Source organism: Orcinus orca, chromosome 3 (assembly GCF_937001465.1).
Source record: "Orcinus orca chromosome 3, mOrcOrc1.1, whole genome shotgun sequence".
NCBI classification, from domain to species: Eukaryota; Metazoa; Chordata; class Mammalia; order Artiodactyla; family Delphinidae; genus Orcinus; species Orcinus orca.
Window position 1 is genome coordinate 75567358 of NC_064561.1, and position 27722 is coordinate 75595079.

The 27722-nt window shown below is 44.8% G+C and overlaps 1 protein-coding gene across 3 annotated transcripts in view; it reads right to left on the minus strand.

The window, feature by feature from the left end:
* RAD50 (RAD50 double strand break repair protein) overlaps positions 1 to 26617 on the minus strand; it is a 234237-nt gene extending 207620 nt beyond the window's left edge. For 2 of the 3 annotated variants that reach the window (XM_049707229.1, XM_033405883.2), the window contains exons 1-2: positions 26467 to 26617; positions 17518 to 17628 (exon numbers count right to left, since the gene is read on the minus strand). In XM_049707229.1, the coding sequence (XP_049563186.1) occupies positions 17518 to 17628 (111 nt within the window). In that variant the 5' untranslated portion in view covers positions 26467 to 26617. Of the gene's footprint in view, positions 1 to 17517; positions 17629 to 21626; positions 21688 to 26466 lie in introns of all 3 variants that reach the window. The other variant, XM_033405882.2, reaches the window with a different exon arrangement.
* Between the last annotated feature and the right edge of the window lie 1105 nt (positions 26618 to 27722).

Here is a 27722-nt window from a genome sequence, read left to right on the forward strand (position 1 = left end):
TCCGCCTCCACACACCTGCAGGGTCTGCTCTGTCTCCGGGTTGTCCTCCTTGGAGGTGGATGTCAGACCACTTGGTGCAACTCTCAGGGGTTCAGCTCTCTGGATCTGTACCAACCAAATCCATATGGTCCCTAAACCACAAACTCTGATTACGGGGAAATGCAAAGTTCCTGGGGGACAATCACAGCGTGAAGGTAATGATCTGGGTTTCTTTCTAGAATTACCCTGGGATCTCCATTACCCAGTGCTGGCAATCCAACTAGAATCCAGCTTTTGTAGGAAAACATCCTCTTTTTTTTTTTTTTTTTAATTAGAAAAGCTATTCTTCTTTGGGTTAAAGCAGTGGTTTGGATCACAGACTTTTCTGGTAAAAAAGAATCTGATGAGAGCTATGCCTCCACCAAATGCACAATTTAATACTACCTGAGGGGAGAGGGTGGGTTCACAGCCCACGAAGATGAGCCTGTGGACACAGAGATAAGAACCTCGGCCTTGGGCGGGCTTCTTGATAACACAAAGCCTCTGAGTATTCCTAACCACTGCCAAACAAGCACCAGCAGTTAAGGCCTCAGCCTAGAACGTCCCTGCTTCCACTTGCACTGAACACCGTGGGAGAGAAGGCAGAGGCACAGGGCCCTCATGCCTTGATGAGAAAACCCTAGTGTTTCTCCTGAGGGCCCAACAGCTTGGAGAGGTTGAGGAGAGAAGGGAGGGTGTGGCCACCCCAGCCCTAACCTCCTTCAGCTGAGGGACAGTGGCCAAGGGACATCTGAAGGAGGGTGAAGAGTCTGGGTCAGCAGTCCTTCCTCTCTGTTCTCTCCACCCACCCTTATCCCCACCAAGCCCCGATGTCAGCCCTACTATGCCTACCCTGGAAACCCTCGGCCACTTCCCACAGGTCCCCTCCCAGGGAAGTTCTTTAACTGGTGGGCGTGGGAAAGAGGAAGAGGAAAAATATTTCTATCCCTCCCAATTCTCTCCACTCTATAAACACCCAGTTAGAAAATGACTGGATCTGACCTGGAGATCTCATGCCAGGTATCTTCATGGCTCTTCTTACACCCATAAGGAGAAGGACTGAATGAAGAAATGCAAAATTCCAACACATAAAAATGTGTTTGAAAAAGGGAAGCCCCCCAAAAGTTCCCATCTGTTGAGGCAATAAAATGATGACTTAAAAAAAAATTCTTTGGGGTCTTTCCAAATCATCGAGGAAAATATAAACAGGGAAAGACATGCTCTAGTCTTAAAACTCTGACTTGGTCCCAAACTAGGTGACCCCTAACAACAGTAAACAACCTCTCCCCAGCACCCTTCAGCTCACTTTGTCTAGCCCAACATGAGGTCCTGGACAACTGAACAAACATTTATTGACCACTGAATGTGTGCTTCCTACCATTCCAGGAGTTGGAGCTCTGCAACCTCTAGGTGTTTTGAGAGGAGCAGGAAAACAGTTCAGTCAACATTTTCTGTGTACCTACATTGTGCTAGGTTTTAAAGTTTGAAGGGACAAGAATCTGAGAAAAGAGCAGCTAAGAATAATTCAACCTGGGAAGTACTAATCTACACATAGCACCACAGGTGCAAGAAACAATTAATTCTGCATGGTGGGATCAGGGAAGGTGATCTAGAGAAGTGACATTTAAGTTGGGCTTTAAAAACATAGTAGGATTTTGATGGGTACAGCTGGGAAGGAATGGCATTCCAAGCAGAAAGAACTGAGTGAGCAAAGGTTACGGCTGGGAGGGGTGGTATGGACAGTTGGTCATGTGGGGTACGGCATGTAGTCAAGCCAATGGCGCCAGAGCATGGGGTCTGGGATCAGGGAAAGAGGAAATAAAAGGCAGGCTGCGGTTTATGATAGCCATGGATAAGAGCCATTCAGAGGACCAGCCTGCAGCTTCAGCATCTTCTATACTTACCATTTAAGTCAAGGCCCCACTGCCTCCTAGGAAGCTCCCAACCAGTGGCAGATTATGGCAGGGGTTGGTAGGGCTTGTCCATTTCTGCTCAAAGTGGGACTCCTCTAATGGGCAATCTTTATGCTGAAGCTTCCCATTAAGCTGACTGAGATGTTCTCAAAGCTGTATCACAGTCAGAGGATCTTCCTACCCAATCCTCCTTCCTTCCCCCCTCTCCTTTCCCAGGAGGTAGACCTCCATTGCTGGATTGCCCTCGGAAGGCTGCCTTCTCCCTATCTATGCCTGCTCCCTTCCTTTTATCTTTCATAGGTATTACCCTCCAGCCCCCAAGTAAATCTCCTGCACTTCAAATTCCATCTTGGTGTCCTCTTCCCAGAGGACCCAAACTGACTGAGAAGGACCCTGGATGAATGCTCAGTGTCTGGGCTCTGTCTTGTTGGCAAGGAGGAACCGTTGAGATCTTTTAAACAGGGGAAGCCATGATCAGATCTGAATTTTATAAACATTATCTAGCAACAGAGTAAGGAATGAACCAGTGGGAGGGAAAATGGTGGCAAAAGGACCATTTAAAAGGACAGTGCATTTACTGGAACAAGATTTTGACAAGAAGAAACTGGCAGCATCTATAATTTTCTACGTATATACTCTTTAACTCAACAATCCCAATTTTAGAAATCTTACAGAAACGGTAGCACAAATGCATGAAAGTATAAGGATGAGGATGTTTATAGTAGCCTCATATATATTAGGATGACATCAGAAAACTCCATATTCATCTGTAGGAAGGAAGATAAAAAATGGTACATCCACACAATGGAATAATACCATACAGCCTTTAAAAAGAATGTAGCAGGTCTCTCTGTACTGTCTTAGAAAGATGTACACATTATATTGCTGTTTGTAAAAAGCTAGTTGCTGAACAAATATACTGCAAGATCCAGTTTTCACAAACAAAATTGTGCATATACATATCTTCTACACGTGCTTGTATAAATAAGTCTAGAAGGAGATAACGTCAACTGTTGATAAAGGTTATTTCTCGGAGTGGAGGGCTTTTACTTTTTATGTTTTTACAAAGTACTAGTAATAGAGAGAGTCAGGCTTTTATTTTTATTTAGTTTGGTGTTTTTCTGTACTTACCAATTTTTAAGTGATAAACATAGTTCATTCCTCTTAAAAGAAAACAAGATTTTAATTTAAAAAGCTCTATGTTCACCTGGAAAAAATATATAAAAATTCTTCATATTTCCTATTCAGAGAAAAATATAACAAAAAGCTCCTAGGATATTTGGGATGTCTGTCAATGGCCTGGTCTAAGTAAACAGGAATTAGAGATGATCTGGAATAGAGCTGAACACAGGGTGGCAAAGACAGAAGTTCCAGAAGAAGCCCAGAGTGCTATCCTGGGTAGTGGGTAGATGACCCATACAGGAGGGGTGAGTGGGGGAAGGAGGCGGAGACGGGATGTGTGCTGAGTGTGCTGGCCTGAGTGTGGAGGCTCAGGCCAGGCCAGGTGGTGTAAACGAGAAGTGATGCTGGCTCCTGTCCCACAGCTAGGAGAGTAGCTGGGGCTAGAAACTTATGACCTAAGAAAGAGTCAAAACTCACCAAGAGCACTCACCAATGGATGAAAATGCTAAATATAAACAGGGAAACTGTTAACAAAAAAAAAACCTAGAAAAAAACACTGGTGAATGTTACCTGATCTGAATGGAGAAGGACTTTAAATACAAAAGCAAATAGCATTTTAAAAGTCTGTCAATATTACAACATTAAAAATAAACACCTATTCTTTAAAAACAGAACTCACAAACAAAATCAAAAGGCAAGCAAAAACTGGAAAAATATTCACAATATTTACGGAGAGGAAATATCCTTCAAAACAAAACAAAACAAAACACAGATCAGTAACGAAAAAAATGGTTCAGAAGAAAACAGAGCATTTTGTATTAATTACAATTTGGTTCAATTACATATAATGGAAAACAACAGTGGCTTAAACAAGATGGAATTTTATTTCTCTCTCACACACTAAAAAAAAGAAAAAAAAGTTCACAGTCAGTTCAGGGTTGGTATAGTAACTCCAGGAATCATTAGAGACTTAGGTTTCTTCCAGCTCATTCTGCCCCATCCATAGGGCACAGCTCTCATGGTCCATGTTGGTTGCTAGAGCTCTAGTCATCGTGCCCTCATTTAGGGAAGTAGGATGGAGAAAGGGAGGGTGGATAGAAGGGCACACCCCTCTCCTTTGAAGGAGACTTATTAGAAGTCCCACATGACGATTACATCTCATTGGCCAGAGATCAGTCACATGGCCATACCTAGCTGCAAAGGAGCCTGGGAAATATAGCCTTTCAGTTGGATGGCAAAGGGCTCAGCTAAAAATTGGGTTTATTACTAAGAAAGAGGGGGGAATGGATATTGGAAACAACTAGCAATTTCTAACATACATGTGAACAGAATTCTCAAAAGAAATACAAATGTAAAACTTTTTTAAAGGGTCAACTTTACTAATAAATAAATGTAAAGCATCCTTCTTACAGGCTTCTCCTGCTAAGATCTTGAAGGGCTGGCCAGACAAACCATCAAGAGGACACTCAGAAACTGACAGTCTTAATAACAACCTCCATACAGCTGCCCACAGATAGAGTCCCAGGGTAAGGCCCTTCCACCTGCTGAGTGGCTCCTAGCCTTTCTCCCCAGAGTCTCCCTCCAACCCCAAGTGATGTCAGATTCTATAAACACTGGAAGGTGGAGAAAATTCTGCACCCAGGGATTCTCTAACTCAACTATGGCTACAATTAAATTTTAGGTGTTTTTGAAAGTTCCTTAAAAAGTAATATCCTCATGCAAACTGAATCAGCAGTTTCAGAACTAAAAAGAACCTCTGCTCCTTTGCTTGGAGTGTCACAAACCAAGCATGAAAACCAGCCACTAAACATCCATTAATAGGTTTTATCTCAGTGCCCCCTTTCCTCCAAAAACCAAGTAGTTAAATTTGTTCGTGTGGATGTTCAAATACTTGCATGCTCCCGTATGTGTGCCTGCTTCAGGTGAATCTTATATTCTGATTCAGGTAATGTCTGCCTGGAGTGAGTTGGTCCTCCCATGGGATGACTCCTGGTGGGTAGGGAGGCCCAGAGAGTGGTCTGAGCTCATGAACCCCGGCATCCTTTCCTTAAGCCTTTGCCTGTTGCTGACTTGGCTCCTTAGGAATCTGTCTTAACTCTACAAGCTATTTTTTTTTTTTTTGCTCTACGCGGGCCTCTCACTGTTGTGGCCTCTCCCGTTGCGGAGCACAGGCTCCAGACGCGCAGGCTCAGCGGCCATGGCTCACGGGCCCAGCCACTCTGCGGCATGTGGGATCCTCCTGGACCGGGGCACGAACCCGTGTCCCCCGCATCGGCAGGCGGACCCTCAACCACTGCGCCACCAGGGAAGCCTACAAGCTATTCTTGAGTGTCTGGTATAGGCTCCAGAGCAGAGCATTCTTGGCTATCTGTTCCGCTCCAGCATCCTTCTCACATGCGCTGACTCTTCTCCTCCAGGCCTTTGCACAAGCCACTCTCTCCACCTAGAACATACACTCTGTATTCTTCACCTGGCTAACTTCACCTCATCCTCCAAGACCCCTCAGGTGTCATTGCCTCCAGGGAGCCTTACTGAACTTGTCTCCTCCCCTCAACACTCAAAGGGATTGGGAAGCCCTCTGTATGCTCCCATGAACCCTCTTTGATTATCTCACCACAGCATGTACCACAGTCTTGGTTTCCTGGCCTAACTCCCCCAACAGACCGAAAACCTCTTGAGGGACGTTGACATATTCATGTTGGTTTCACCACAATTCAGCAGAGTGCCTGGCACACAAAGGACACTCAATAAAGTTTTACTGAATGAATGTTTAGGGAATAATTCAGAAAATAGAAAAGAAGTGTCACAAATCCCAAAGCATCAAGTTAACCAAACTTGATGAACATATATTCATCAAGAACATATGTTCTAGAACATTCTTCCTCTCCTCTTGTCACCCTGGCTCTCCTGCTCCAATAGCAGTCAGGACTGGTAACCTTATGACTGCTCACCTGCTCTTTCCTCGGTCTTCTTCTTTTTCAGGAATCCTCTTAAATGCCACTTCCTCAGGGGCTATCTCTGACCACCTGATCCAAAGTAGTCATTCAGTCGCTTGATTACACATCAGTTATTTTGATTTGCTACACAGCACTCACTGTGTTGCTATTTTATTTATGTGTTTGTTTAATTATTTTCTATCTCCAGCACTAGACCGTAAGCTCCATGTGAGCAGGAACCTTGTCCACAGTTGTACGCCCAGCATCTGACAAAGTGTGTGCTATAGAGTGGAGTGTTCATTAAATGTTTGTTAAATGAATGCATGCTACTGTTAACTGCGTTCTGATTTAATTTGATGTTTGCCTTCTCTCTTTGCTCTTGGATTAGGTGCTCCAGAGAAACTGAGAAGGGTCTCCCTCATGGCATTGGAGGGTGAGAGGGGGACCTCAGTTCCCTTCCTAGGCCAAGGTGGGGTATGTTGCCTACCCACAGCTTCCTTGTGACCAGATGCTGAGGAATCTTGGCCCACGTATCTGCAGCCTCCAGACGCTGGAAATGCTCCTCCAGCTTTCTGTGAGAGCAGCTCCAGATGCCCATTGCCCAGACTGACAGAGGAATGTGCTCAGGGCTACTAGCTGGCTTGGCACCCATCAGGAAGCAAGTGTAGTGGCCAGCACACTGAGAACAGAAATCTTCCTTTTCCATATCGCCACCTTGAGAGTACACGTAGCTGCCTGGCTGGGTGCAGAAGCTGGCCCTGCCTCACGTGGCTTGGCAGCGTGGTTCTCTGGCTCTGCTTTAGAACAGCCTTGAGAAGCTGCAGCCTCTGCTCCTACAGAAATTGCTCTGCCAGCTCAGTGGAGGGCCCGGACTGGAGTCTCTCACCTGTCCCTGGCCCTTCCTTGAAGTCCTTTGGTTTACTGGAAATCATAAACTGTGAGAGACAGCCTTTATCACACTGAACAGTGCACTCTTAATGTTTAACGCCAGAGGCTGAAACGACCAGGGACACTGGCCTCCTGGTTACTCCCAGTGACTGATATTTGCACCTGGTAATTGAGGTCAGATTTGCTTCTCTTAAGTCACGTGGTTTGCTTCAAGGCAGGAAGACGTTGGGGCCACTTGTTGCAAAGGAACCAGGAGGTGATCACAGAAACGCTGCAAACCAGCTTTGGCAGCAAAGGCCATGCTTCCCAAGGAGCCAGCCCTGGGAGCATGGAGCTGAGCTGGTAAGTGACCCACGTGGGGTCTAAACCCCAACATTTGACTCAGAGCAAACTTAGGATACTTTTCTTCCCTCTAAGATAGCTGCTAAATGGAGTCCACTTTGAATCCTTGCTGGAATAGAGTGGGACATTAATTAATTAACAAACTAATTAAACATACTGAATAGGCCACCCAGAAGATTCTGGTCACTTAAGGGTCTCCAAATCACAGTACAGGCCCCACCCTGTGCAGACACCCTAATCTTGCTCCAGGATTTGCTTGACCTCAGGTATTTATCTCCTGGTTGTCATGGAAGCAGCTCAGATAAACAGCAACATAGCCAACCTGGCATCTCTGCCAGCCTCGGGTCCTGCTGAGCGTGGTGATGCTCCCTGGTGGCCACTGGCGGTCCTGCCCTCTGGGCTGGACGCAGCCCTACACCAAGTCATGCCTGACGCCTCTTTCAGGTGGCCTCTTGAGGCACACAATAGGTGCTCAATAACTGCTTGTTGAATGAAGCATCCCCCAGGGTGTATCTTGGCTCTCAGGCTTCAAGGCTCCTTAGATAAGCCTTCAGTGGCTGCTGTGGCTGCAGCAGATCCACCCTTACCTGGGTCACCCCAGGGACTGCAGGCCATCCTGAACATGGCCACTCATCTTCCCAAGTGACTCAGTTGGCCCACAGGCCACTTCCTCTGCTCCCAGAACCAGGTGGATACACACCTTTGAGGAAGGAGTCAGCTGTGGTCAGGCAACTCGGCTGGAGGGCGAACAGGGACGATGTCTGGCCACAGTTGCACTGGATGCCACGCACCACAGCGAGAGCGGCAGAGGACCCCCCCCACCTGCGTGCCAGTGGAATGTCACCCTCACTGTCTGCTTATCCACCTGAGGACAAGAGCACACTCTCGACAGAACAACCCTCGAGGATGGACAGCTGGCCTCAAGAGGACACTACAAGGGAACTAAGAGAGAAGCCACTGTCCCCACAGACCCTGAAATGGCTACCAAAGGAAGAGCCACAGTGTTCTCAGGAAAGTTTCTAAAGTGGGACAGATTCTCCCCTCTGTGACACACAGAAAGGGGGTTGGGGGATAGACCAGATTACCTGATCTCTCAAGGCCACCAAAGTCAACCACTGCCCTGTTTAGGGAAGCAGTACAGGGCTGAGTGTGGACTGTGGAACTGGACCTGTGAAGCCCAGGTCTGCTGCATGAAAGCAGTGTAGCTTAGGCTTCATCTAACCTCTGTTTCTTCATTTGGTCATTATGTGAACTAAAGAAGATAATATACATAAAACTTTTAGTATAAACTCTCAATACATTTTCACTATATAACTATTTTTTCTTTCAAGAACACTGAACTAAACAGAAAAGAAACAGGGAAATGAATGGCGTGGCATTACACATCAGCAGAAACTTGATTACCCACCCCAGCTACCAGAAATGACTGCAAATAATAGTACAGCAAAGACAGGTTTGAGCTTTCTGGCTCAGTCATTCTAGGCTCCTGAGTCATGGCAGATGCACAGCCTACATGAAGCTGAGCCACACGTGAAAGCTGTTTCCACCCACAGACTAGTGGAGCCTACTGATATGCTTAATAAGAATGACAAGGATGATAAAAGATAGCTACCATGGGCCAAGCACAGTTCACACAGGTTATTTTATTTAATTCAAACTGCAAATCTGTGAGGTAGGTTGTTCTTGTTCCCATTTTACAGATGCAGAAACTTAGAGGTGAAGAAGCTGAATAATTTCCCAAGTACACCCCCCCACTCACCTGTGTACACACACAAAGAAGCAGAACTGGGATTCAAACCCAGGCCTAATTGACTGTGGACTTCTCCACTATGCTATACCATCTGAAGCAAAATTCTAAGAGTTGTCCATACCCTGGGAAAACCCACTTGGGTAGTCCTTAAGTCTACTTTTCTAGGAGCAAGGGCCACAACTGTGTATCTAAGACCAATGGGAGCAGTCCTCAGGTGACAGTGTGACTAGGGCAGATGGAAAGGGCATCTGCCACTCCTGACCCACAGGGCAAAAGTCAGGCTTCTTTTTCTAAAGGGTCTTAGGGAGACTCCTCCCACATCAGCTTGCTGCAGGAGTAAGGGCCCAGCTTTGCTCAGGGACAGAGAGTTCTAGAGTACCCACCTGCCATCTGCATGTCTGTACCTGTCCCCTCCCCACTCCATGTTCAGTCTCTGTTGCCCCGGGGAGGGGGCAGGGGGTGGTGCAGGGTCTGGCCAACACCAGGCAAGGGTGGGGAATGGGGAAGAGGAGCACTGGGAGCACACCAGCCCCAGCCCCACTCCGCCTCTTAGAAAACAAAGAAGGAGGCTCCCTGCCTCTGCTACCATGGATGACCCTCCCTGAGGGGCTCTTAATGCCCAAGAATGATGGTCCTATGTGTTGAGGAAGCCCTGTCCCCCAATCCCCTACAATAGCCAGAACCAGCTGCCAAAGGATTAGACTCAGAACTGTTTCTGTATATTAACATTTTGTCCTGGAGACCAAAGTGAATCCTGGGGAGGGAACACTGGCCTGGGACTCCATGAGCCATGGTTCCTATTTCCAGCTTTGCCTCTAACTCTCCACATGACCTTAAGCAAGTCACTTGACCTCCCTGGTCTAGAGTTTCCTTCCTGTCAAATGGGAATGATTACATATAATCATCATTGTAGCTGCCACTCACTGAGGGATTACTCTGAGCCAGGCCCTATGCTGGATGCATCATCACATTCATCCTCAGAGTATCCTTTGAGGCAGGTACTATTTTCATTCCCATTTTCAGGAAACTGTGGAGGAACAGGAAAGTTAGGGGACATGCCCACAGTCACACAGTTAGTAAAGGTGGATCTGGCTCTCAGGACCATGTCTGTTTTTCTAAGCTTTTCACCACTGTGACATACAGAGTTACTTCATAAAGATCAAAGACAGTTGTAAAAATGTTTGAAAGCAAAAAAAAAAGGGGAGGGGGGTGGATGCAAAATACAAATATAAATCACAACCCCCTGGACATCACTTAAGGTATAATCCTAACCCCCTGAAGCACATTCTGTGGAATCTGTCCACAGAATCAGAGACCTCCAAAATGGGAAAGACCTTCAATTAGCCATTTGTTTTTCTCCCTCCTTCCCTTTGAGCAAGAATGTCATGACTAGCCAAATTCTACAGGTGGCACCAGAAAGGTCAAGCGAGGGTGACCAACTTAGGCCCTCAGCTGGCAGGTTAGGAGGGAGACAGAACCAGGATTCCTGGCTCCTAGAAGAGGGGACAGTGATGATAAAAGACCCATTTTTTTTGTCAAGGTGGAGCCCCTCCAACCAGAATTTAAACATTTTAACATAATATTCAAGTACACCTTTTCTAACCTTAAAAACAAATTTTATTTCACTACAAAGCTGGTCAATATTGAGTTCTGAATGTAGTTGGTCCTCTCTCTCCTGGCAAAGCTCTGTATCAGATAAGGCTCACAATTGCAGACAACAGAACAAATGGTGGTTAATACTGCCAGAAGAGGGTCTATACAGAAGGATACTGAGATGTGCAGGATCTGCGAGGCCTGCAGATTTAGAGGCCAACCAGCCAGGAACAATGCCTCAACCACACCTTAGAGCTGGGCCAAGAACAAAATCCTACCTTCCTACAGTGCCCTGCAAGGGCAGCCCCTCCTCCCACTCTTCTCCTAGCTCCCTGGTGCACCCGCCTCCTTCCTGCTCTGCCAGCAATCCCAACTCAGGGCTATGAACTTGGTGTTCCCTCTTCCTGGAACACAGACAATCACATTGCTTGCTCCCTGGCTTCACCCAGATTTCTGCTCAAAGACCCCCTCCTTCGAGAAGTCTTCCTGGACTAGCCTGTCACTTTAACCCCTTTCCCTGCTTGACTCTTACTCATAGCACCTACTGCTCCCAGATACTCTATAAAGTATTGCCTGTCTCCGGAATCAGACTGCAAACTCCATGAGGGCAGGCTGCTTCGTTTGCTGCTCTAAGCCCACAGACTGATAACTTTTAGGTGCTTAACTATTTGCTGAATATTTTATAAAGGAATAAACAAAGGAATGAATGGAAAACATCAATACAAACCAAGTCCTCATGTTCTCCTGCCCGAGCTGGAGGATTGGGGTAGCAGCAAGAGTCAATTTGTGTTGTGGCTGCAGCTGTGCTGTCACCCTGCCCGGATCTCGAGCTGCCCTGCAGCTCCCACTTTGGAGGGAAGACATGCCTGGGGACCTGTAGCTCCAAAACTCCCCTGACAATCTCTGCAGCTCTTGGAACTTGTCCAGACTGTTGCTGTGCAGACCATGAAGGCCTGGCTGGGTTCCTGCCCCTGCTTTCCCAGGGCCTCAGATAGGCTGGGAAGTGACTTACCCAAAGTCCCCTTTCTCCCCTAGATGAGTTCAGCCCAGGGAGTGACACTAACAAAAAAATGCAGTCATGTATAGATTCAGAGGGTCACATGAGGTCAGAGTTGCGGGAAGCCTTGGTGATCCGGAGACCAGCCTGTGCTCTGCAGATAACGCAGGCCAGTGCAGGGGCAGGCGTGTGTGTGGACTCTGAGGTCTGGCAGATCCAACCTCCACCAGCCATGTGATTTTGGAGAATCTTTTGAAAAGACAGTATTTGAAAAACACTGCTTTCCTCAGGTGTAAAATGGAAATAAACGGCCCTACTTTATACAGTAAGCTTGTCCTCCTATTCAAAAGTCTTCCCTTCCTATTCTTTATGATATTTAAAGTGAAACTCCTTGGCTTGACAGTCAAATCCCACCACCACCAAAATCCAGTCAACCCAGTGTACCGGCTATGGTCCCTCTGACCCCCTGTCAAACTGCTGCTCTGTCTCACGTCTGTGTACCTGTAGCCTTCTTCTTCTTCTCTCCTACCTGAGCCTACCAAAGCCCAGGGGCAAGCTTCACCAAGTCTCCCCTGACATGGGCTTTTCTGGGCACTCACTGGTGTAAGTATTGCATGTTAACAGATAGCAATAAAGTTTTGACTCTCCAACCAGAATGTGGGATCCTTGAGGGCACAAGGATCAAGAGATCCTTGAGGGTCTCTTCTCTTATGATGTCCCCCGCAACGAGGCATTAAATAATACGTAAAAATTCCTGCTGACTGACTCACCTGAAGTTAGAATTCAGTTAAAATGCTCCCAAATATGACCTCTATTACCCAAGGGAAGGAAAATAAAGATATAAAAATAAATAGGAGACAAATTCAAATCATTTCTATTTCTGCATACTTGGTGTGGAAAAAAAACCCACCTCTACCTCCAGCCCAGACTTGACAAGTAAAGGAACTCCCTGAAAACAATGCATAGAATAAATCACAAGTACTAGTCTCACTTAAAGACTTCAGGAAGGAAAACACAGTTAAACTGAAAACTGTTAACTGGTGTTTAAAAAAAAAAACACAACAAACAGCCAGGAAATGTTTTTAGGACCATGTCTCTCAGAGTCCCTTAGGGGCTGATTCACCCTTCAACATATCCTTCCCAACACCTGCTTTTACTAAAAACCAACAGCCCAACACCAGAGCTTTGTGAGTCAGAAGCAGAGTGAAACTGGACACAGAAGCACTCAGCTATAAAGCACATCACCCACATAACAAGCAATAGCCACACTAAGTATGACTGCCCAGTGCCCTGTGACCATGAGCGTAGGCCCTGGCGAAGCTGAACCAGCATCACCCCAGACTCTCCTCCTGCCTTGTTCCTCTCTCTGATCCATGCCTCCACTTCCCCCACCCACTTGCTAAAGACATCTGGAAAAAGGTACTTGCACAACCCTCCACCCAAACGAATTCTACATTATTTCAAGTGAGACCTAAGGGCCAATACATATTTCTTTCTTGTGGTTTTTTTTTTTTTTTTGGCGGTACGCGGGCCTCTCACTGTTGTGGCCTCTCCCGTTGCGGAGCACAGGCTCTGGATGCGCAGCTCGGCGGCCATGGCTCACGGGCCCAGCCGCTCCGTGGCACGTGGGATCTTCCTGGACCGGGGCACGAACCCGTGTCCCCTGCATCGGCAGGCGGACTCTCAACCATTGCGCCACCAGGGAAGACCTCTTGTGTTTTTTTAAGTAAGAATATTAAAAGACAGAGCTTAGAAAACTCAAGTGATATGGAGAAGAATTAGATCTACTACTGTTTGATTTTAACCTCATATTAGATAGATAATCTTTTTGAATGCAGTTCTACATCTACACATAGAAACTGTCCCTTTAAATTTCAAACACCAACTTAGTTCTCCTCCTTTCTCAGATTTTTAAAAACAGGACTTGGTCACTACAGCTTACAGAGTCATAAAACACAGTCCACACAAAACCTGTACACAAAAATGCTCATTGCAGCATTTTTCGTAATAGCCAAAACAGTGAAATAACCCAAATGTCCATCAAATGATGAATGAATAAACAAAATGTGGTATTTCCATATAATGGAATATTATTTGGCAAAGAATAGGAATAGAGTACTGACACATGCTACAACATAGATGTACCTTGAAAACATCATGCTAAGTGCAAGAAGCTAGACACAAAAGGCCATATATTGTATGGTTCTATTTATATGATCCAGGATAGGCAAATCTATAGGGACACAAAGTAAATTAGTGGTTGCCAGGGGCTGGGGAAATGGGGAGATTGGGGAGGTGATAATTTAGGGGTACAGTTTCTTTTTGGGGTAATGAAAATGTTCTGAATTGACTCTGGTGATGAATGCACAATCCTGTGAACAGCCTAAAAACCAGTGAATTGTACATTTTAAATGGAATTGCATGGTATGAGAAATATATCTCAATAAAGCTGTTTTTAAAGAAAGAGGACATGACCTAAATATAAGACATGACACCATAAAACTCCTAGAAGAGAACACAGGCAAAAGATTCTCTGACATAGATCGTACTGATGTTTTCGTACATCTCCCAAGGCAACAGAAATAAAAGCACAAATAAACAAATTGGACCTAATCAAACATAAGCTTTCGCACAGCAAGGAAACCATAAGCAAAACAAAAAGATGACCTATGGACTGGGAGAAAATATTCGCAAATGATGTGACCGACAAGAGCTTAATTTCCAAAATATATAAACAGCTCATACAACTCCATAACAAAGAAAAATTAACAACACAATTGAAAACTGGGCAGAAGACCTAAATAGATATTTCTCCAAAGAAGACATACACATGACCAATAGGCACATGAAAAGATGCTCATCATCGCTAATTATTAGAGAAATGTAAATCAAAACTACCATGAGGTACCACCTCACACTGGTCAGAATGGCCATCATTAAAAAGTCTACAAATAACAAATGCTGAAGATGGGGTTGTAGAAAAGGGAACCCTCCTACACAGTTGGTGGGAATGTAAATTGGTGCAGCCACTATGGAAAACAGTATGGAGATTCCTCAAAAAACTAAAACAGAGTTGGCATATGATCCAGCAATCCCATTCCTCGGCATATACCCAGGCAAAACTATAATTCGAAAAATATATGCACCCATATATTCATAGCAGCACTATTCACAATAGCCAAGACATGGAAGCAACCTAAATGTCCATCAGCAGATGAATGGATAAAGAACATGTAGTATGTATATTCAATGGAGTATTACTCAGCCATAAAGAATAAAATAATGCCATTTGCAACATGGATGGACCTAGAGATTATCATACTAAAAGAAGTACGTCAGAAAGAGAAAGACAAATACCATATGATATCACCCACATGTGGAATCTAAAATATGACACAGGGCTTCCCTGGTGGCACAGTGGTTAGGAATCCACCTGCCAATGCAGGGGACATGGGTTTGAGACCTAGTCCAGGAAGATCCAACATGCCACAGAGCAACTAAGCCCGTGTGCCACAACTACTGATCCTGCGTTCTAGAACCCGTGAGCCACAACCACTGAGCCCATGTGCCACAACTACTGAAGCCCGCACGCCTAGAGCCCGTGCTCCGCAACAAGAGAAGCTACCACAATGAGAAACCCACACACCACAATGAAGAGTAGCCCTGCTTGCCACAACTAGAGAAAACCTGCACTCAGCAATGAAGACCTAATGCAGCCAAAAATAAATAAATAAATTCAAAATAAAATAAAATAAACCTTATTTAAAAAAATAAAATGAAGTACGACACAAATGAACATATCTACAAACAGAAACAGATTCACAGTCATAGAAAACAGACTTGTGGTTGCCAAGGTGAAGGGGGGATGGGAGAGGGAACGACTGGGAGTTTGGGATTAGCAGATGCAAACTATTATATATAAAGTGTACTAACAACAAGGTCCTACTGTATAGCACAGGGAACTATATTCAATATCCTGTGATAAACCATAATGGAAAAGAATATATATATGTATAACTGAATACATTGCTGTACTTTGCTGTATAGCAGAAATTAACACAACATTTTAAATCAACTATACTTCAATAAAGTTTTTTTAAAAAGAGGACACAGGAAAAAATACCCCACAATCTCAAATTAGTGACTGTTGTTTGTGAGACTGACTATTGTATAAGTCTATTAGTTTGAAACATCCAGAGTTAATGTGTCCTTGAGGCTATTTGTCCTGAGTGGCCTGAGAATAAGTGCCCCAAAGCAGTGCTCAGAAAGGTCCCACAGAACAAAGGACAGCTTTTCTTTCACTGACCGCAGTTTTAACTGTAAGATTTTAAAACATTCAGGTATCAGCAGGTACTTATGAGTGACCTGGTTTATAAAACAGTTGATTTTGACAATTTAGACTTGGGTTGCCTCAGTTACTAGAACTAGGCTGAGACAGAGTTATGCTCAGGGAGTTTAGGGTTTGTCAGTGTCTTCATCCTCAAACAAGTCACTGAACCTCCTGGGTACAGAGGAAGAATTTTCAAATTTTTGAAATCAAACTTTTCCAATTTATGGAGGTTACAGGTTCTTCAAATGAACAATTAAACTACCTTGCGTCAATTGGTACACATAATGATGCACATAAGGCAAACAGTAATCAAGGCAAATTTTACCAGTGTGTGCCAACAATTCAGGTTAAATACAATAAGAAAAAGAATACTGTGTAAAATTGGATAGTAAATTTAGAGGTGGGGGTTGTTTGGGAATTATAATGTGGTTTCCCATGAATTTCACTTTGTTCCTTTTTCAGTCTATAAGAACAAATATAATTCATCTTCTACCCATAGGTGGTCAGCCTAATTTTCTGATAAGAGGCAAGAGCTACAGAGACCTTGGGCTGCCCCTCTGGCTTGCTACATTTTAGCTCTGTGAGTAATCTAATCTCTGAGTCTTGGTTTCCATATTTGTAACAAAAGAATTATTTGACCAAGTTTTTGTGGCGATTGAATAAGATGTAAACTGTGGAGCGTGGTGTCTAATGCACAGAGGCTTGTGGCAAAGCTGGCACAGGCTGGGTGCAGGTGGGGATCATCAAGTTCCTCGCAAAGAAAGACTTGCGACACTGAGGGAAGATGTCAGAGAAACTTTGTCAGGCAGGGCCCTAAAGGGTTGCAGGTAAGGGAAGGACACCACCAAACCTAGAAGATGCTGATAATCAAGGAAGGCTTTTGCCAGACCCCTCATTAGAATGCCAATAAGTGGTGTAGTTGCCCTTAGCGTTAAGGACAGAAAGTACCCTTATTCCCAAATATAAAACATAGAATTAGTGTCTATTGAGGGTAAAGCTAACAAATAGGGTGGAAACAGAATATAAACAATCTCCACTCAAACTGCTCAGATTACAACACTAATGGGGGGTCTTAGGATCGATAAACTAGAGCTGTGAAATTACCAGCTGCGGGATGAGAGGGAAGATCAGATGCAGAAGCCCTCCAAGGGGGCTGCAAAGTCAGGGCAAGCAGACACAAACGCTGGGCCCTGCTGGGCCAGGGATGGCTCTCCAGCAGTACACGAACAGTCCACCCTATGAGCAACTGGAAGAAGGCCAACGAAGTCCACGCAAAGAACACCTCATATTTCTGGCTTACCACACACTTGTTGAATTAAAGGGACTGTCTGGGTGGGTACCACCTCCTAGGATGACAAAAGGGGACAGGCCCAAGGAGCAGAAGGGAAGGGACACCACACTCACACTGCAGAGGATGGTCCCCTTGCCCTGCATCCCCTCTGCAACATTCTAGTAATACTTCTGGTTTCACTGCTATTGTTTTTTTGTTTTTATAAACAAACTGTGAAAATCAACAAACTACCTCAACATCAAACATGTGTGATTTGCACCAATTCTTACACACACAAAAAAACCCCAAATAATGTAGAACAAATAAGAGAAAAACTCTGGTCAACCTCTAAGCTCACCCATGGCTGGTGGCTGGCATTCTTGTCCTCAGGAGGAGGGAGTCCATTTTCTTGTTTCTCTGCGGCCTCACGACTGCCTGAAGTGCAGGGAAGTCCAGGGCCTGCTGCCATCTGCAGGCAAAACAGAAAAAACACAAGTTATGGCTCAAATCATCCACCTGAAGCCCCCAACCTGGGCCTGTCCCCAGGCAGCTGGAAGACCTGGGTCCTGTCTGGGTGTAAGAAACAGAACTCACTCAGTTCTGTGTTTGGGACCCCACCACAGAGTTGTGACAGACATAGTAAAAGTTCTAAATGATCAAGGACTCAAGTATTTTTTTTTTTTTAAATAAATTCATTTATTTATTTTTGGCTGCATTGGGTCTCTGTTGCTGCATGCTGGCTTTCTCTAGCTGCGGTAAGGAGGGGCTACTCTTCGTTGCGGAGTACAGGCTTCTCATTATGGCAGCTTCTCTTGCTACAGAGCACGGGCTCTAGAGTGCTGGGTCAGTAGTTGCGGCACACGGGCTTAGTTGCTCCGCAGCATGTGGGATCTTCCCAGACCAGGGCTCTAACCCGTGTCCCCTGCATTGGCAGGCGGATTCTCAACCACTGCGCCACCAGGGAAGTCCTCAAGTATTTCTTAACAACAGCAGCAAACCCTTACACATGTGCCAGACATTGCTCTGAATGACTTACATTTATTAACTCATTTAATCCTCATAGAAATAGGTGAGGGACTTCCCTGGTGGCACAGTGGATGACTCCTCGCTCCCAGTGCAGGGGGCCTGGGTTCAATCCCTGGTCAGGGAACTAGATCCCATATGCATGCCACAACTAAGAGTTCATATGCCACAAATAAGGAGTTGGTGAGCCACAACTAAGGAGCCCTGGAGCTGCAACTAAGGACCCAGCAAGCTGCAACTAAGGAGCCCGCCTGCCTCAACTAAAACCCAGTGCAACCATAAATAAATAAATAAATAAATTTTTTTAAAAAAAATAGTGAATGTTTTAGGAGGTCTCTGCCAATTTGCCTGATTATTGAGTTAGGCTGAATAATTAAAATGAAAACCTTCATAAAACCTGATTTCAAAGAAGGGTCAACTATGAAAACTCTGTGAGAGATTCTGAGCATCCTCCAGATCAGTCATTCCCTGAATATTTATCAAGTGCCTGTTATGGACCAGACACTGCTCTAGAACCTGGGAATAGCGACACAGACACAAAAGACAAAGTCCCTGCTCTCACAGAGCTTCCATTCTGGTGGAGGGCGGCCACAACAGAAGAGGTAATAAATGTTGTACAGAAGAAAAAGCAGGGTAAAGGGGATAGAGAGTGATGACAATGCTGCTAATATTCATTCATTTATTCATTCGTTTCCAAGTGCTTATTAACCATCTACCACAAGTAGGCACTATGCTGGGATGCAATGATGGGCCAAAAATAGACATGGCCCCTGCCTGTAAGGGCTACTTACTCACACAGGAGAAGCATATGATCACCCAAATAAATGCAAAGATGTTAACTCATGGTAGCTGTGATAGCAGAATGGCACAGGTCCCAGTGAGGGCATCCTAGGACGCTCAGAAGCCTGGGATGGAGTGGGAGGAGGACAAGCATCCTTGGTAAAAAGCAGACCATGTGCAAAGGCTGGATCACAGACAGCAAGCCAGAGGCAGAGTGGGGAGAGAGGAGGCAGATGGAGGTGGAGAAGGGATGTGGGCTCTTGCACAGCACTCCCAGCCACAAGATGTCCTTATCCTCTGAGAACTGGAGCACCACACAAGGGCCTTAGGCAGAGGAGTAAGATGGTTGGATGCCTGTGTTTTTAAAAGATTACACTATGTGGTAGGCTGAATAATGGCCCCCCCAAAGATGATGATGTCTGAATCCCCGGAAGCTATGAATATATCTCCTTACATGACAAAAAGGACATTGTAGATGTGATTAGGTTAAGGATCTCGAAATGGGGAGATTATCCAGGTGGGCCCAATGTAATCACAAGTGTCCTTATAAGAGGAACACAAAGAGAGATTCAACTACAGATGAGTGTCAGAGCGATGCAGTGTGAGAAAGACTTGTTAGTTTTAAAGGTGGAGGAAGGGTCCATGAGCCAAGGAATGCAGGAAGCCTCCAGAAGCTGGAAAAGTCAGCAAAATGATTCTCCTCCAGAGTCTTCAGAAGGAAAAGGGCCCTTCTGAAACCTTCAGAGCTGTAAAATAATAAATTTGGATTGTTTCAAGCTACTAATTTTGTGTTCATTTGTTACAGCAAAAACAGGAGACTAATACACCCTGGTTTTTGTAAAACACAGGCTAGAGGTTATGGGAAGGGGAGGCAGGGACCAGCTGGAGGTCACTGTGTCATCCAGACAAGAGATGTGAGAGCTTGAACCACAGCGGTGGCAGTGAGGTGGAGAGGAGCTGAAGGACCCCAGGAGGGGAGGAGTCGGCCAGTCAAGTTCCAGACATTATTGGAATGCAGCAGCAGGCCTTCTTTAGGCTCAGGACCTGCCTGGCTCACCCTGGGCAGCGCTTACCACCCTTTGTAGAAGGCGGAAGCTTGCACTAGAGCTGTAAGACCACCTCCAGATAGAGACACCATCTGCTCACTTAACAGGGACCTGCCAACCCCTTTCCCACAAAGGAGTCCAGGGATTTCCAGGAACACTCTAAGAACTAACACTCTCGGAATTTCGACTAGGAAAAAAGCAGCCATTGTTTCTGCCAAGCATTAGGCCTTGCAGTGAACCTTTTTTTCTTCCTAAGAGAGATTCTGTAATCCTGGAAAGGAGGCATCTAAATTTAAATATACCTATCTTCAACCCAGGTGAAACAGAACCATGATTATATCTAACATGTAGAAATTTCACGGTCAGTAGCATAATGCAGAAGTTAAAGAAAGAGAATAAAGGAGAAACTAGGAGACCCTCTCCCAGCATTTCCTCCATTGCTATTTAATGATTCAGATCTACTGAAAAAGTGGGATCCTAATCTGGTCCAGCCTAAAAGGGCTATTGAGAAGAAGAGGCAATAAAAATTATTTCAAAGGATTTTAGATATATTCTATTTTACTCCAAAAGTATAAATATATACCTACCAAGACAAATACCCTGGAGGATACTGAAGGGTGGCAAGAAAGTCTTGTCATCCTCCCATGGCTTTGCAGGAGGCCACAGGGACCTAACTAGATTCTAGGAGCATATAAGGACCCAGGAGTGCCTGCAGATGGCAAAATACCAGGCAGTCCTGTTAAGGTTAGGACACATTAATTTAAAAATAGTTATATGTTTAAATTGTTTTTCTGTTGACAAAAGTGACATATGTTTATTAGTGGAAACCCCAAAAATTTCCTGTACTCCCAACAGTCCAGAGATAACTTATCTGTAAATATTTCTTCCAATTTTTCACACACAAACACACAGGCATACACACATACACACTTTCTTTTTAACAACATTAGGATAGTGTGCATATTTTTCTTTTGCAACCAGCTTTGTTTTATCTAACAGTATATAATTTTTCCATGTCAGTAGATATACTTTAAGATTTGGCACTATTCTATCACTATTTTCCATGGTATCAAAATCACTTAACTAATCCCTTATTGTTAGACAACGGAGTGGTTTCTAACTTTATGATAACGGAAGTCACACTGGGAAGAACAGCCCCATATATAAGAACACCTCCCCATTTAAAATCTGTGTCTGAAGCTCAGATTATTTCTTAGGGTTGTGTTTCACACCTTTCAGTCATCCATACATCAATATTATTATTTTGCCATAATTAAATGCCATCTGTACCGTACTTAACATTTCTCTTTAAATCAACTCATTTTTGCCCTTAAATAAAAGTGTTTTAAAAGCAAACCTTATTTACTATTGTCAATGGAAAACCAGCATCAAATGTCATAAATGAAGGCAGTCACAATAAATAAATACAATGGAAAACACAACAGTGTCACGAAAATACAGTTGATATTGCTATCCCTTTGCTCATCCTTTTATATCAAGTGGGAGATTAGGAAGGCTTAACAAGGTGTTAAAGACATATTAGCTCCAAGATGAGATTTTTCTCCTCCCCTTGGTCAGAAGATTGGAAAGGAATTGACCAGAGGAATAACTTTCTTACCATGGGAGTCAGTGTTAGATGATGCTGCAAATGTATCCCACCTCGAATTACCCTGCACCACCTGAAATAAGCCCAAAGGCAAACATGTTTTAGGATACATGTTGAAATCAGAATTATGGGGATAAAATGTATGGACACTTTAAAAAGGTTTTGATAAACTCCATCCAAGTTAGTTTTACCATAGTTTTACTATGAGAGTGCCCACTTTACTTCACCCTCAGATACTGTTATAAACAAAAATGTTAAAATGTTAAGCTTTTTAGTGTAAGATATTCAGCAGCTGAATTTTCAAAGCTATTTTCATACTCCTCCAGCCAGTTTCTGACCCTGGGGAGGGCAATTATATGAACCTCAGCTAGTGGTAAATTTACACAAACTGATATTGCACTTGGTTTAACCAAGCTAAAGTAAACTCAGTAAAACATGAGGAAGTGACTTTAGCATTTGCAAATATTTTAGAATGCTTTTGTGCAGGCAAAGGTCAAATGAGGATCAGAATAGCATGGATTCCAAAGAATACTTTTGAGAAATAAGAGACCCAGAGAGGCATTACTCCTGAGACACAAAACACTAAAACTTTTCAGTAAGTCAATGAAAACTCTAAAATAAACATGTGTTTAAGCCTTCCTATCTTGGTGTAATGAGCAACTGCACAAATAGGTTACAGATTAATGCAACTGTTAAGACTTCTAAAATAGAAAAATAAAAGCGTATTTTGAAGCATGAAGAGTTAATAACAATAGGAAGCTTCCAGATTATTTCAATAATTCTTAGGCAGACACGTGTGTATGTGCCTGTGGGAGAGGAGGATTAAAAACATGCTAAAAAGTTTCTTATGTTTGAAATGAAGTTGGACATTCTGATTAATTTTTAGCATTTATAGGAAAATATGTTTACCTATGCTTAGAACTTAATGAGGGCTCCTAATAGGATACAGAATTCCAAGTCACTAAATGAAATGCAGGAAGGAAGGAATGGGGACAAAGACACCTTGATGATTCCAGAAGAGGTCATAAGAAAAAAAAAGGAATATATAAATAACACAACTCAATAACAAAAGACAATCAAATTTTCCAAGTAGATCTGAATAGACATTATTCCAAAGAAGATATACAAATGGCTAATAAGCATATTAAAAGATGCTCAATATCATTAACCATCTGGGAAGTGCAAATTAAAACCACAATGAGCTCGAAATTTACACCTGTTAGGATGGCTATAATCAAAAATATAGACAAGTGTTGGTGAGGATGTAGACAAATTGAAACACTCATGCATTGCTAGTGGGACTGTAAAATGTTGCAGCTACTTTGGAAGTTTAAACAAAGACATACCATATGATCCAGCAATTCCACTTCTAGGTATATACCCAAGAGACGTGAAAATATATGTTTACACAAAAATTTGTATATGAATGTTCATAGAAGCATTATTAGTAACAGCCAAAAAGCAGAAACAATCTAAGTGTCCCTCAACTGATGAATGGATAAACAAAATGTTTATCCACATGATAAATCCACATGATGGAATATACTGGGCAATAAAAAGGAACAAACTGGGGCTTTCCTGGTGGTGCAGTGGTTAAGAATCCGCCTGCCAATGCAGGGGACATGGATTCGAGCCCTGCTCCAGGAAGATCCCACATGCCACGGAGCAACTAAGCACATGTGCCACAACTACTAAGCCTATGCTCTAGAGCCTGGGAGCCACAACTACTGAGCCTGCGTGCTACAACTACTGAAGCCCGCGTGCCTAGAGCCTGTGCTCTGCAATGAGAAGCCACCGCAATGACAAGCACGCGCACCGCAACGAAGAGTAGCCCCCACTCGCCACAACTAGAGAAAGCCCGCGTGCAGCAACGAAGACCCAATGCAGCCAAAAATTTTTTTAAAAAAGGAACAAACTACTGACACATGCTGTAGTGTGGATAAACCTCCAAAACATTATGCTAAGTGTATGAAGCCAGTCACAACAAACCACATATTGTTACAATCCCATTTATATGAAATGTCCAGAAATAGGCAAGTATATAGAGACTGAAAGTAGATTAGTGCTTGCCTAGGGCTGGGGAGGGGAATATTAAGGGATACTGGAGAATGACTGCTAATGGAGTAATAAAGATGTTCTAAAATTAGATTATGGTGATGGTTACACCCTCTGTAAATATACCACAAACCACTGAATTGTATCCTTTTAATGGGTGAATTTTATGGTATGTAAATTATATCTTAATAAAGTTGTTAATAATAATAAAAAGGAGACCATAAATGAAGCTAACAGATAGGAGACCAGACTACGGGAAGATTTACAACATTGACATTTCACGAAGGATTAACATTTTAGTGAGCATACCAATATATAAGGATCAAAATGAAAACCAGATAGAAAATATCAGAAACCTAGAAGAAGAGTAATGAGACAAATAGGCAATTCACAAATGGCAAAACAATATGATGAGATGCTCAATTAAAACAGAAATGGAGTACTGCTTAACCCACTAGTTTGACAAAAAATTAGTAAATTAGATAATAATAAGCGCTGACAGACATTGGAAAAGGGACTCTTCATGGACTCCTGGTGGGAGGAAACTGATGAAGCCATTCAGCAGCACAAAGTAGCAGTTTTTAGTAAAAGACATCCTACAAGTATCCCAGAATTAGCAATCTCATACCTATCTATGGATCTATCTATCTCAGAGACATTCTTGCCAGAGAACACACAGAGACACTGGAAAGGATATCTGGTGCAGCACTGTTTGTGGAAGCAAGGAGTTGGAGGCCACTTAATGTCTATTTCCAGGGGACTAGTTAAGTACTTGCGGTGTACACTCTTGATAGAAAATTATGCAACAGCCAGGATTAATGAATCAGACTTACATATATCAATATGGTTCGACTTAAAAACATAATGCTGAGGGAATCAAAGAAACAGTATGAGATTTATAGCACAGCAGTATTTATTTAGATAAGTACAACAAAAGCAAAACATGACATACATTTCAAAGATAAACATTTTCTGAGAAGATATAAGGAAAGGTAGTTTGTAAAACAAACAAATATGTCACCATGGCTGCCTAAGTGTGCGTGCACGGGAAGGAGCGTGTTGAGAAATGGAGGATAAAAGGAAATAACGAAATGAAACAAAATGACAGACTCTAAATGGACCAAGGGTTATAGTGTGCCATGACTGAAGAGTATGAGCAATTCAATTTTGAAGGCCTGAGATCCTAAGGAAAATAAAATTCCATGCATCATTTTCTTGTGAAAAATGTAATAAAGTACATCACATGCTGGTGGCTAAACCAATGAATAATAAAGCCACGAGAAAAGAAGGTAGTAGGGAGGCTTGCACGGTCTTTAGCGGATTCATTCGGTTTTCAGGAACATGGAAGCAAGAACCTGGGGTGGTGAAAATGCTGTGGATGGTGTCGACTACAAACCTCTCCCTCTCCACCCACAGACAGAAGAGAGGAAAGGGAGAGAACCATGCATTTCAGCTTAAATTTAGTTAATAGGAGAGAGAAGAGACATTAACGAATTCCAAAGAAAAGGAATAGCTCATTGAAAGTACATCACAAAATCAAAGAATCCGATTTTCTGGCTCATGATAAAGGTGGTATTTTCTAAAAGCAATAAATACTCACCACCACCCTGAAGGGGTGTACAGAGGGGGAACTCCATGTTTTAAAAATTAGGACCTTGATCTTTTGTCAAGGCTGTTTTCAAAGTTAAGGTTATTCAAGTGTTCTTTCAGTAATGGGTCTTATGATCAGATCCATGTGATTAGGCTGAGACAAAAGTTAAGTAAAAGGCGGGTGCTCTTAGTATTGCCTACAAAAACCATCATCACTCCAAAGTAAGTCAAGTGTCTGCAGATTTAGTCACTTTACTCCTAACACTTAGGGTCTTTTCCCATCTACACAACTGGTCTTGTGGGCACCTTGCATAAATATTTTCTCTTGCCAGGGAATGGGGGACACCCAAGGGCAGCGGCTGTCTCCATAGCCTTGAGGTGGAGCCCAATTTTGAGCTGGCATGACCAAGGGCAAAGACCTGGGCATTCATCTTTCACCCTTCTGCTGGTGGACAGAGTGGACAGAAAGTGTCCTGTTTGGGATGGACTGAGTCCCCGAGTGCATCCACCCCTGACCATTTCTGCCAGCCCAGGGGTTGGGGCCCCTGCAGAGTCAGCCCCTGTTTTCACCTGGGCAGAGCCTTGGGGAGGGAGCGGCATCCTGGCCTAGTTACTCTCCATGCCTACGACCAAGGGAGATGAGCTGCAAGCTTGCCAGCTCAGGGAACACCTGAAAGGCACCCCAGGTGCGCCCAAGTACACCAGATCTGAAAAACGTAGCCAAACAAGCCAGGTATGGGGCTGCGTGCCCAAGCAGAGGAGTTTGATAGAGATAAGAAGGCGTAAATTATGAATTCCTCCCTGCTGGGCTAAGGTGAGACATTCTGCTCAGCATTTTACATACATCCTTCCACTTTGATTTTTACAGAAACTCGGTGGAGGCGTGGAGTGGGGTGGGTGTCAGCCTTCTACAAAAAGAAAACGTGTGATGGGAGCGGTGGCCTGGCTAGCCCCCGCCCCACCTCGACCCCACGCAGCCAGATCCTTGGCGCGTTTGTCCAAGCCCCCCGCCACCCCGCCCTGGGCTTCCAGCCCTGCCTGGAGGATCAGAGCCACAAGAGCCCAGCGGTACCGCATCTCAGGCCCTCCCAGCCCCGCCGCAGGAACCCCCGGCCAGGCCGGCCCTCGCCCAACGTCCGCCTGGCGTCCCGCCCGCGCGGTCCGCAAGGAGGAGCCCGCGAGGCGACCACGAAAGGGCTGCGCTTACCTCGCCGGGCGCGGGCTGTGGCCTCAGATCGCTAGCCCCAGGCCCACCGCCCGTACCCTGCGCCCCTCGCCCCGACGGCTGATACGCCGGCTGTTGGACACCGCCACTTTCATTTTCCTCAACACTGTCGGCAGGAAAGCGAAAGCGAAAGTGAAAGCGGCCGAGAGGCGGGCTTGAGCCCGAGCGCGCGGTGAACGCGGAGCGCGGGGCCGTTAGCCAGAGGCGGGGGCCCGGGCCTCGGGTCTGCACGCGGCCGTCCGGGCGGCGTTCGGCTGGAGCCACGTCCACCCGAGACACCGCTAGTCAGCCCGTTGCGCACGTCGCGGCCGCGCATTGCGCCCTCGCCCGGCTACGCGGCCCACGGCGCCTCAATCCCCCCGGGCTGCTTTCTCATCTGCCCTTCATTTAGCGCCCGCCGGGGCCTCGCAGCTGGAGGCGGGCCCGGGATCTGACTGCCGGCGGCGCTTCGTGGGTTTCTGGCCTGAGCGGGCGGGTGCTGGCCTGGGCGTTCGGGGGCAAGCCTCTGAGGGGTCCCGGTGGGAGGTGCTGAGGGAACTGCTGCAGGTTTCGTTCGCCGACCCCGGGGGTCCGGCGCTCCCCAGCCCAGGCATGCGCACTGGTCCCTCTGCCCCGCTGGGGGCACAGGCACCGCCGACAGCCCGTTCCTGACCACGAGGTACCAGGCTCTTCATCCTGGGTCAGCGGGGAACTAAAAGTCAGTGATGTCGGTGAAATGAGGGGCGCTTCGTTTGATAAGAAAAACTGGAACAGCAAGTTTAAGGTTTGGAATCCTGGTCTGAGTGGTGCCTATCAATACCCGAGGATTTAGAGATTCCAGGTTAAAGCCCTGACTCTGGCACTTGTTGGCTGTGTGATTTGGAGCAAAATATTTACTCCCTTAGCTTTAGTTTCTTCTCCTGTAGGATGGGGATAATAACCATACCTACCTCAGGGTTGTGGGAATTAAATGAAACGATATAAGGGAGAAAATATTTGGTATTTTCTATTGGCTGTAGGTGGGTTCTTTGAGGGCAGCGACCAAATCATTGTTTTTCTGGATGCTTGATAGACATTGTCTAATAGTCAGTTGATAAAAGGATAGTTTTCAAAGTTCGAACTGTGTTATCTTCACTTAGAAGAACTGGAGGGGGGGATGGGGAGGGCACTGCAGTCTTTTTGGAAGGCACCTCACACTTAGCCTGACAATTAACCCCTATAATTATGCCACTGCTAATACAGCTCTGTCCAGCATCAGC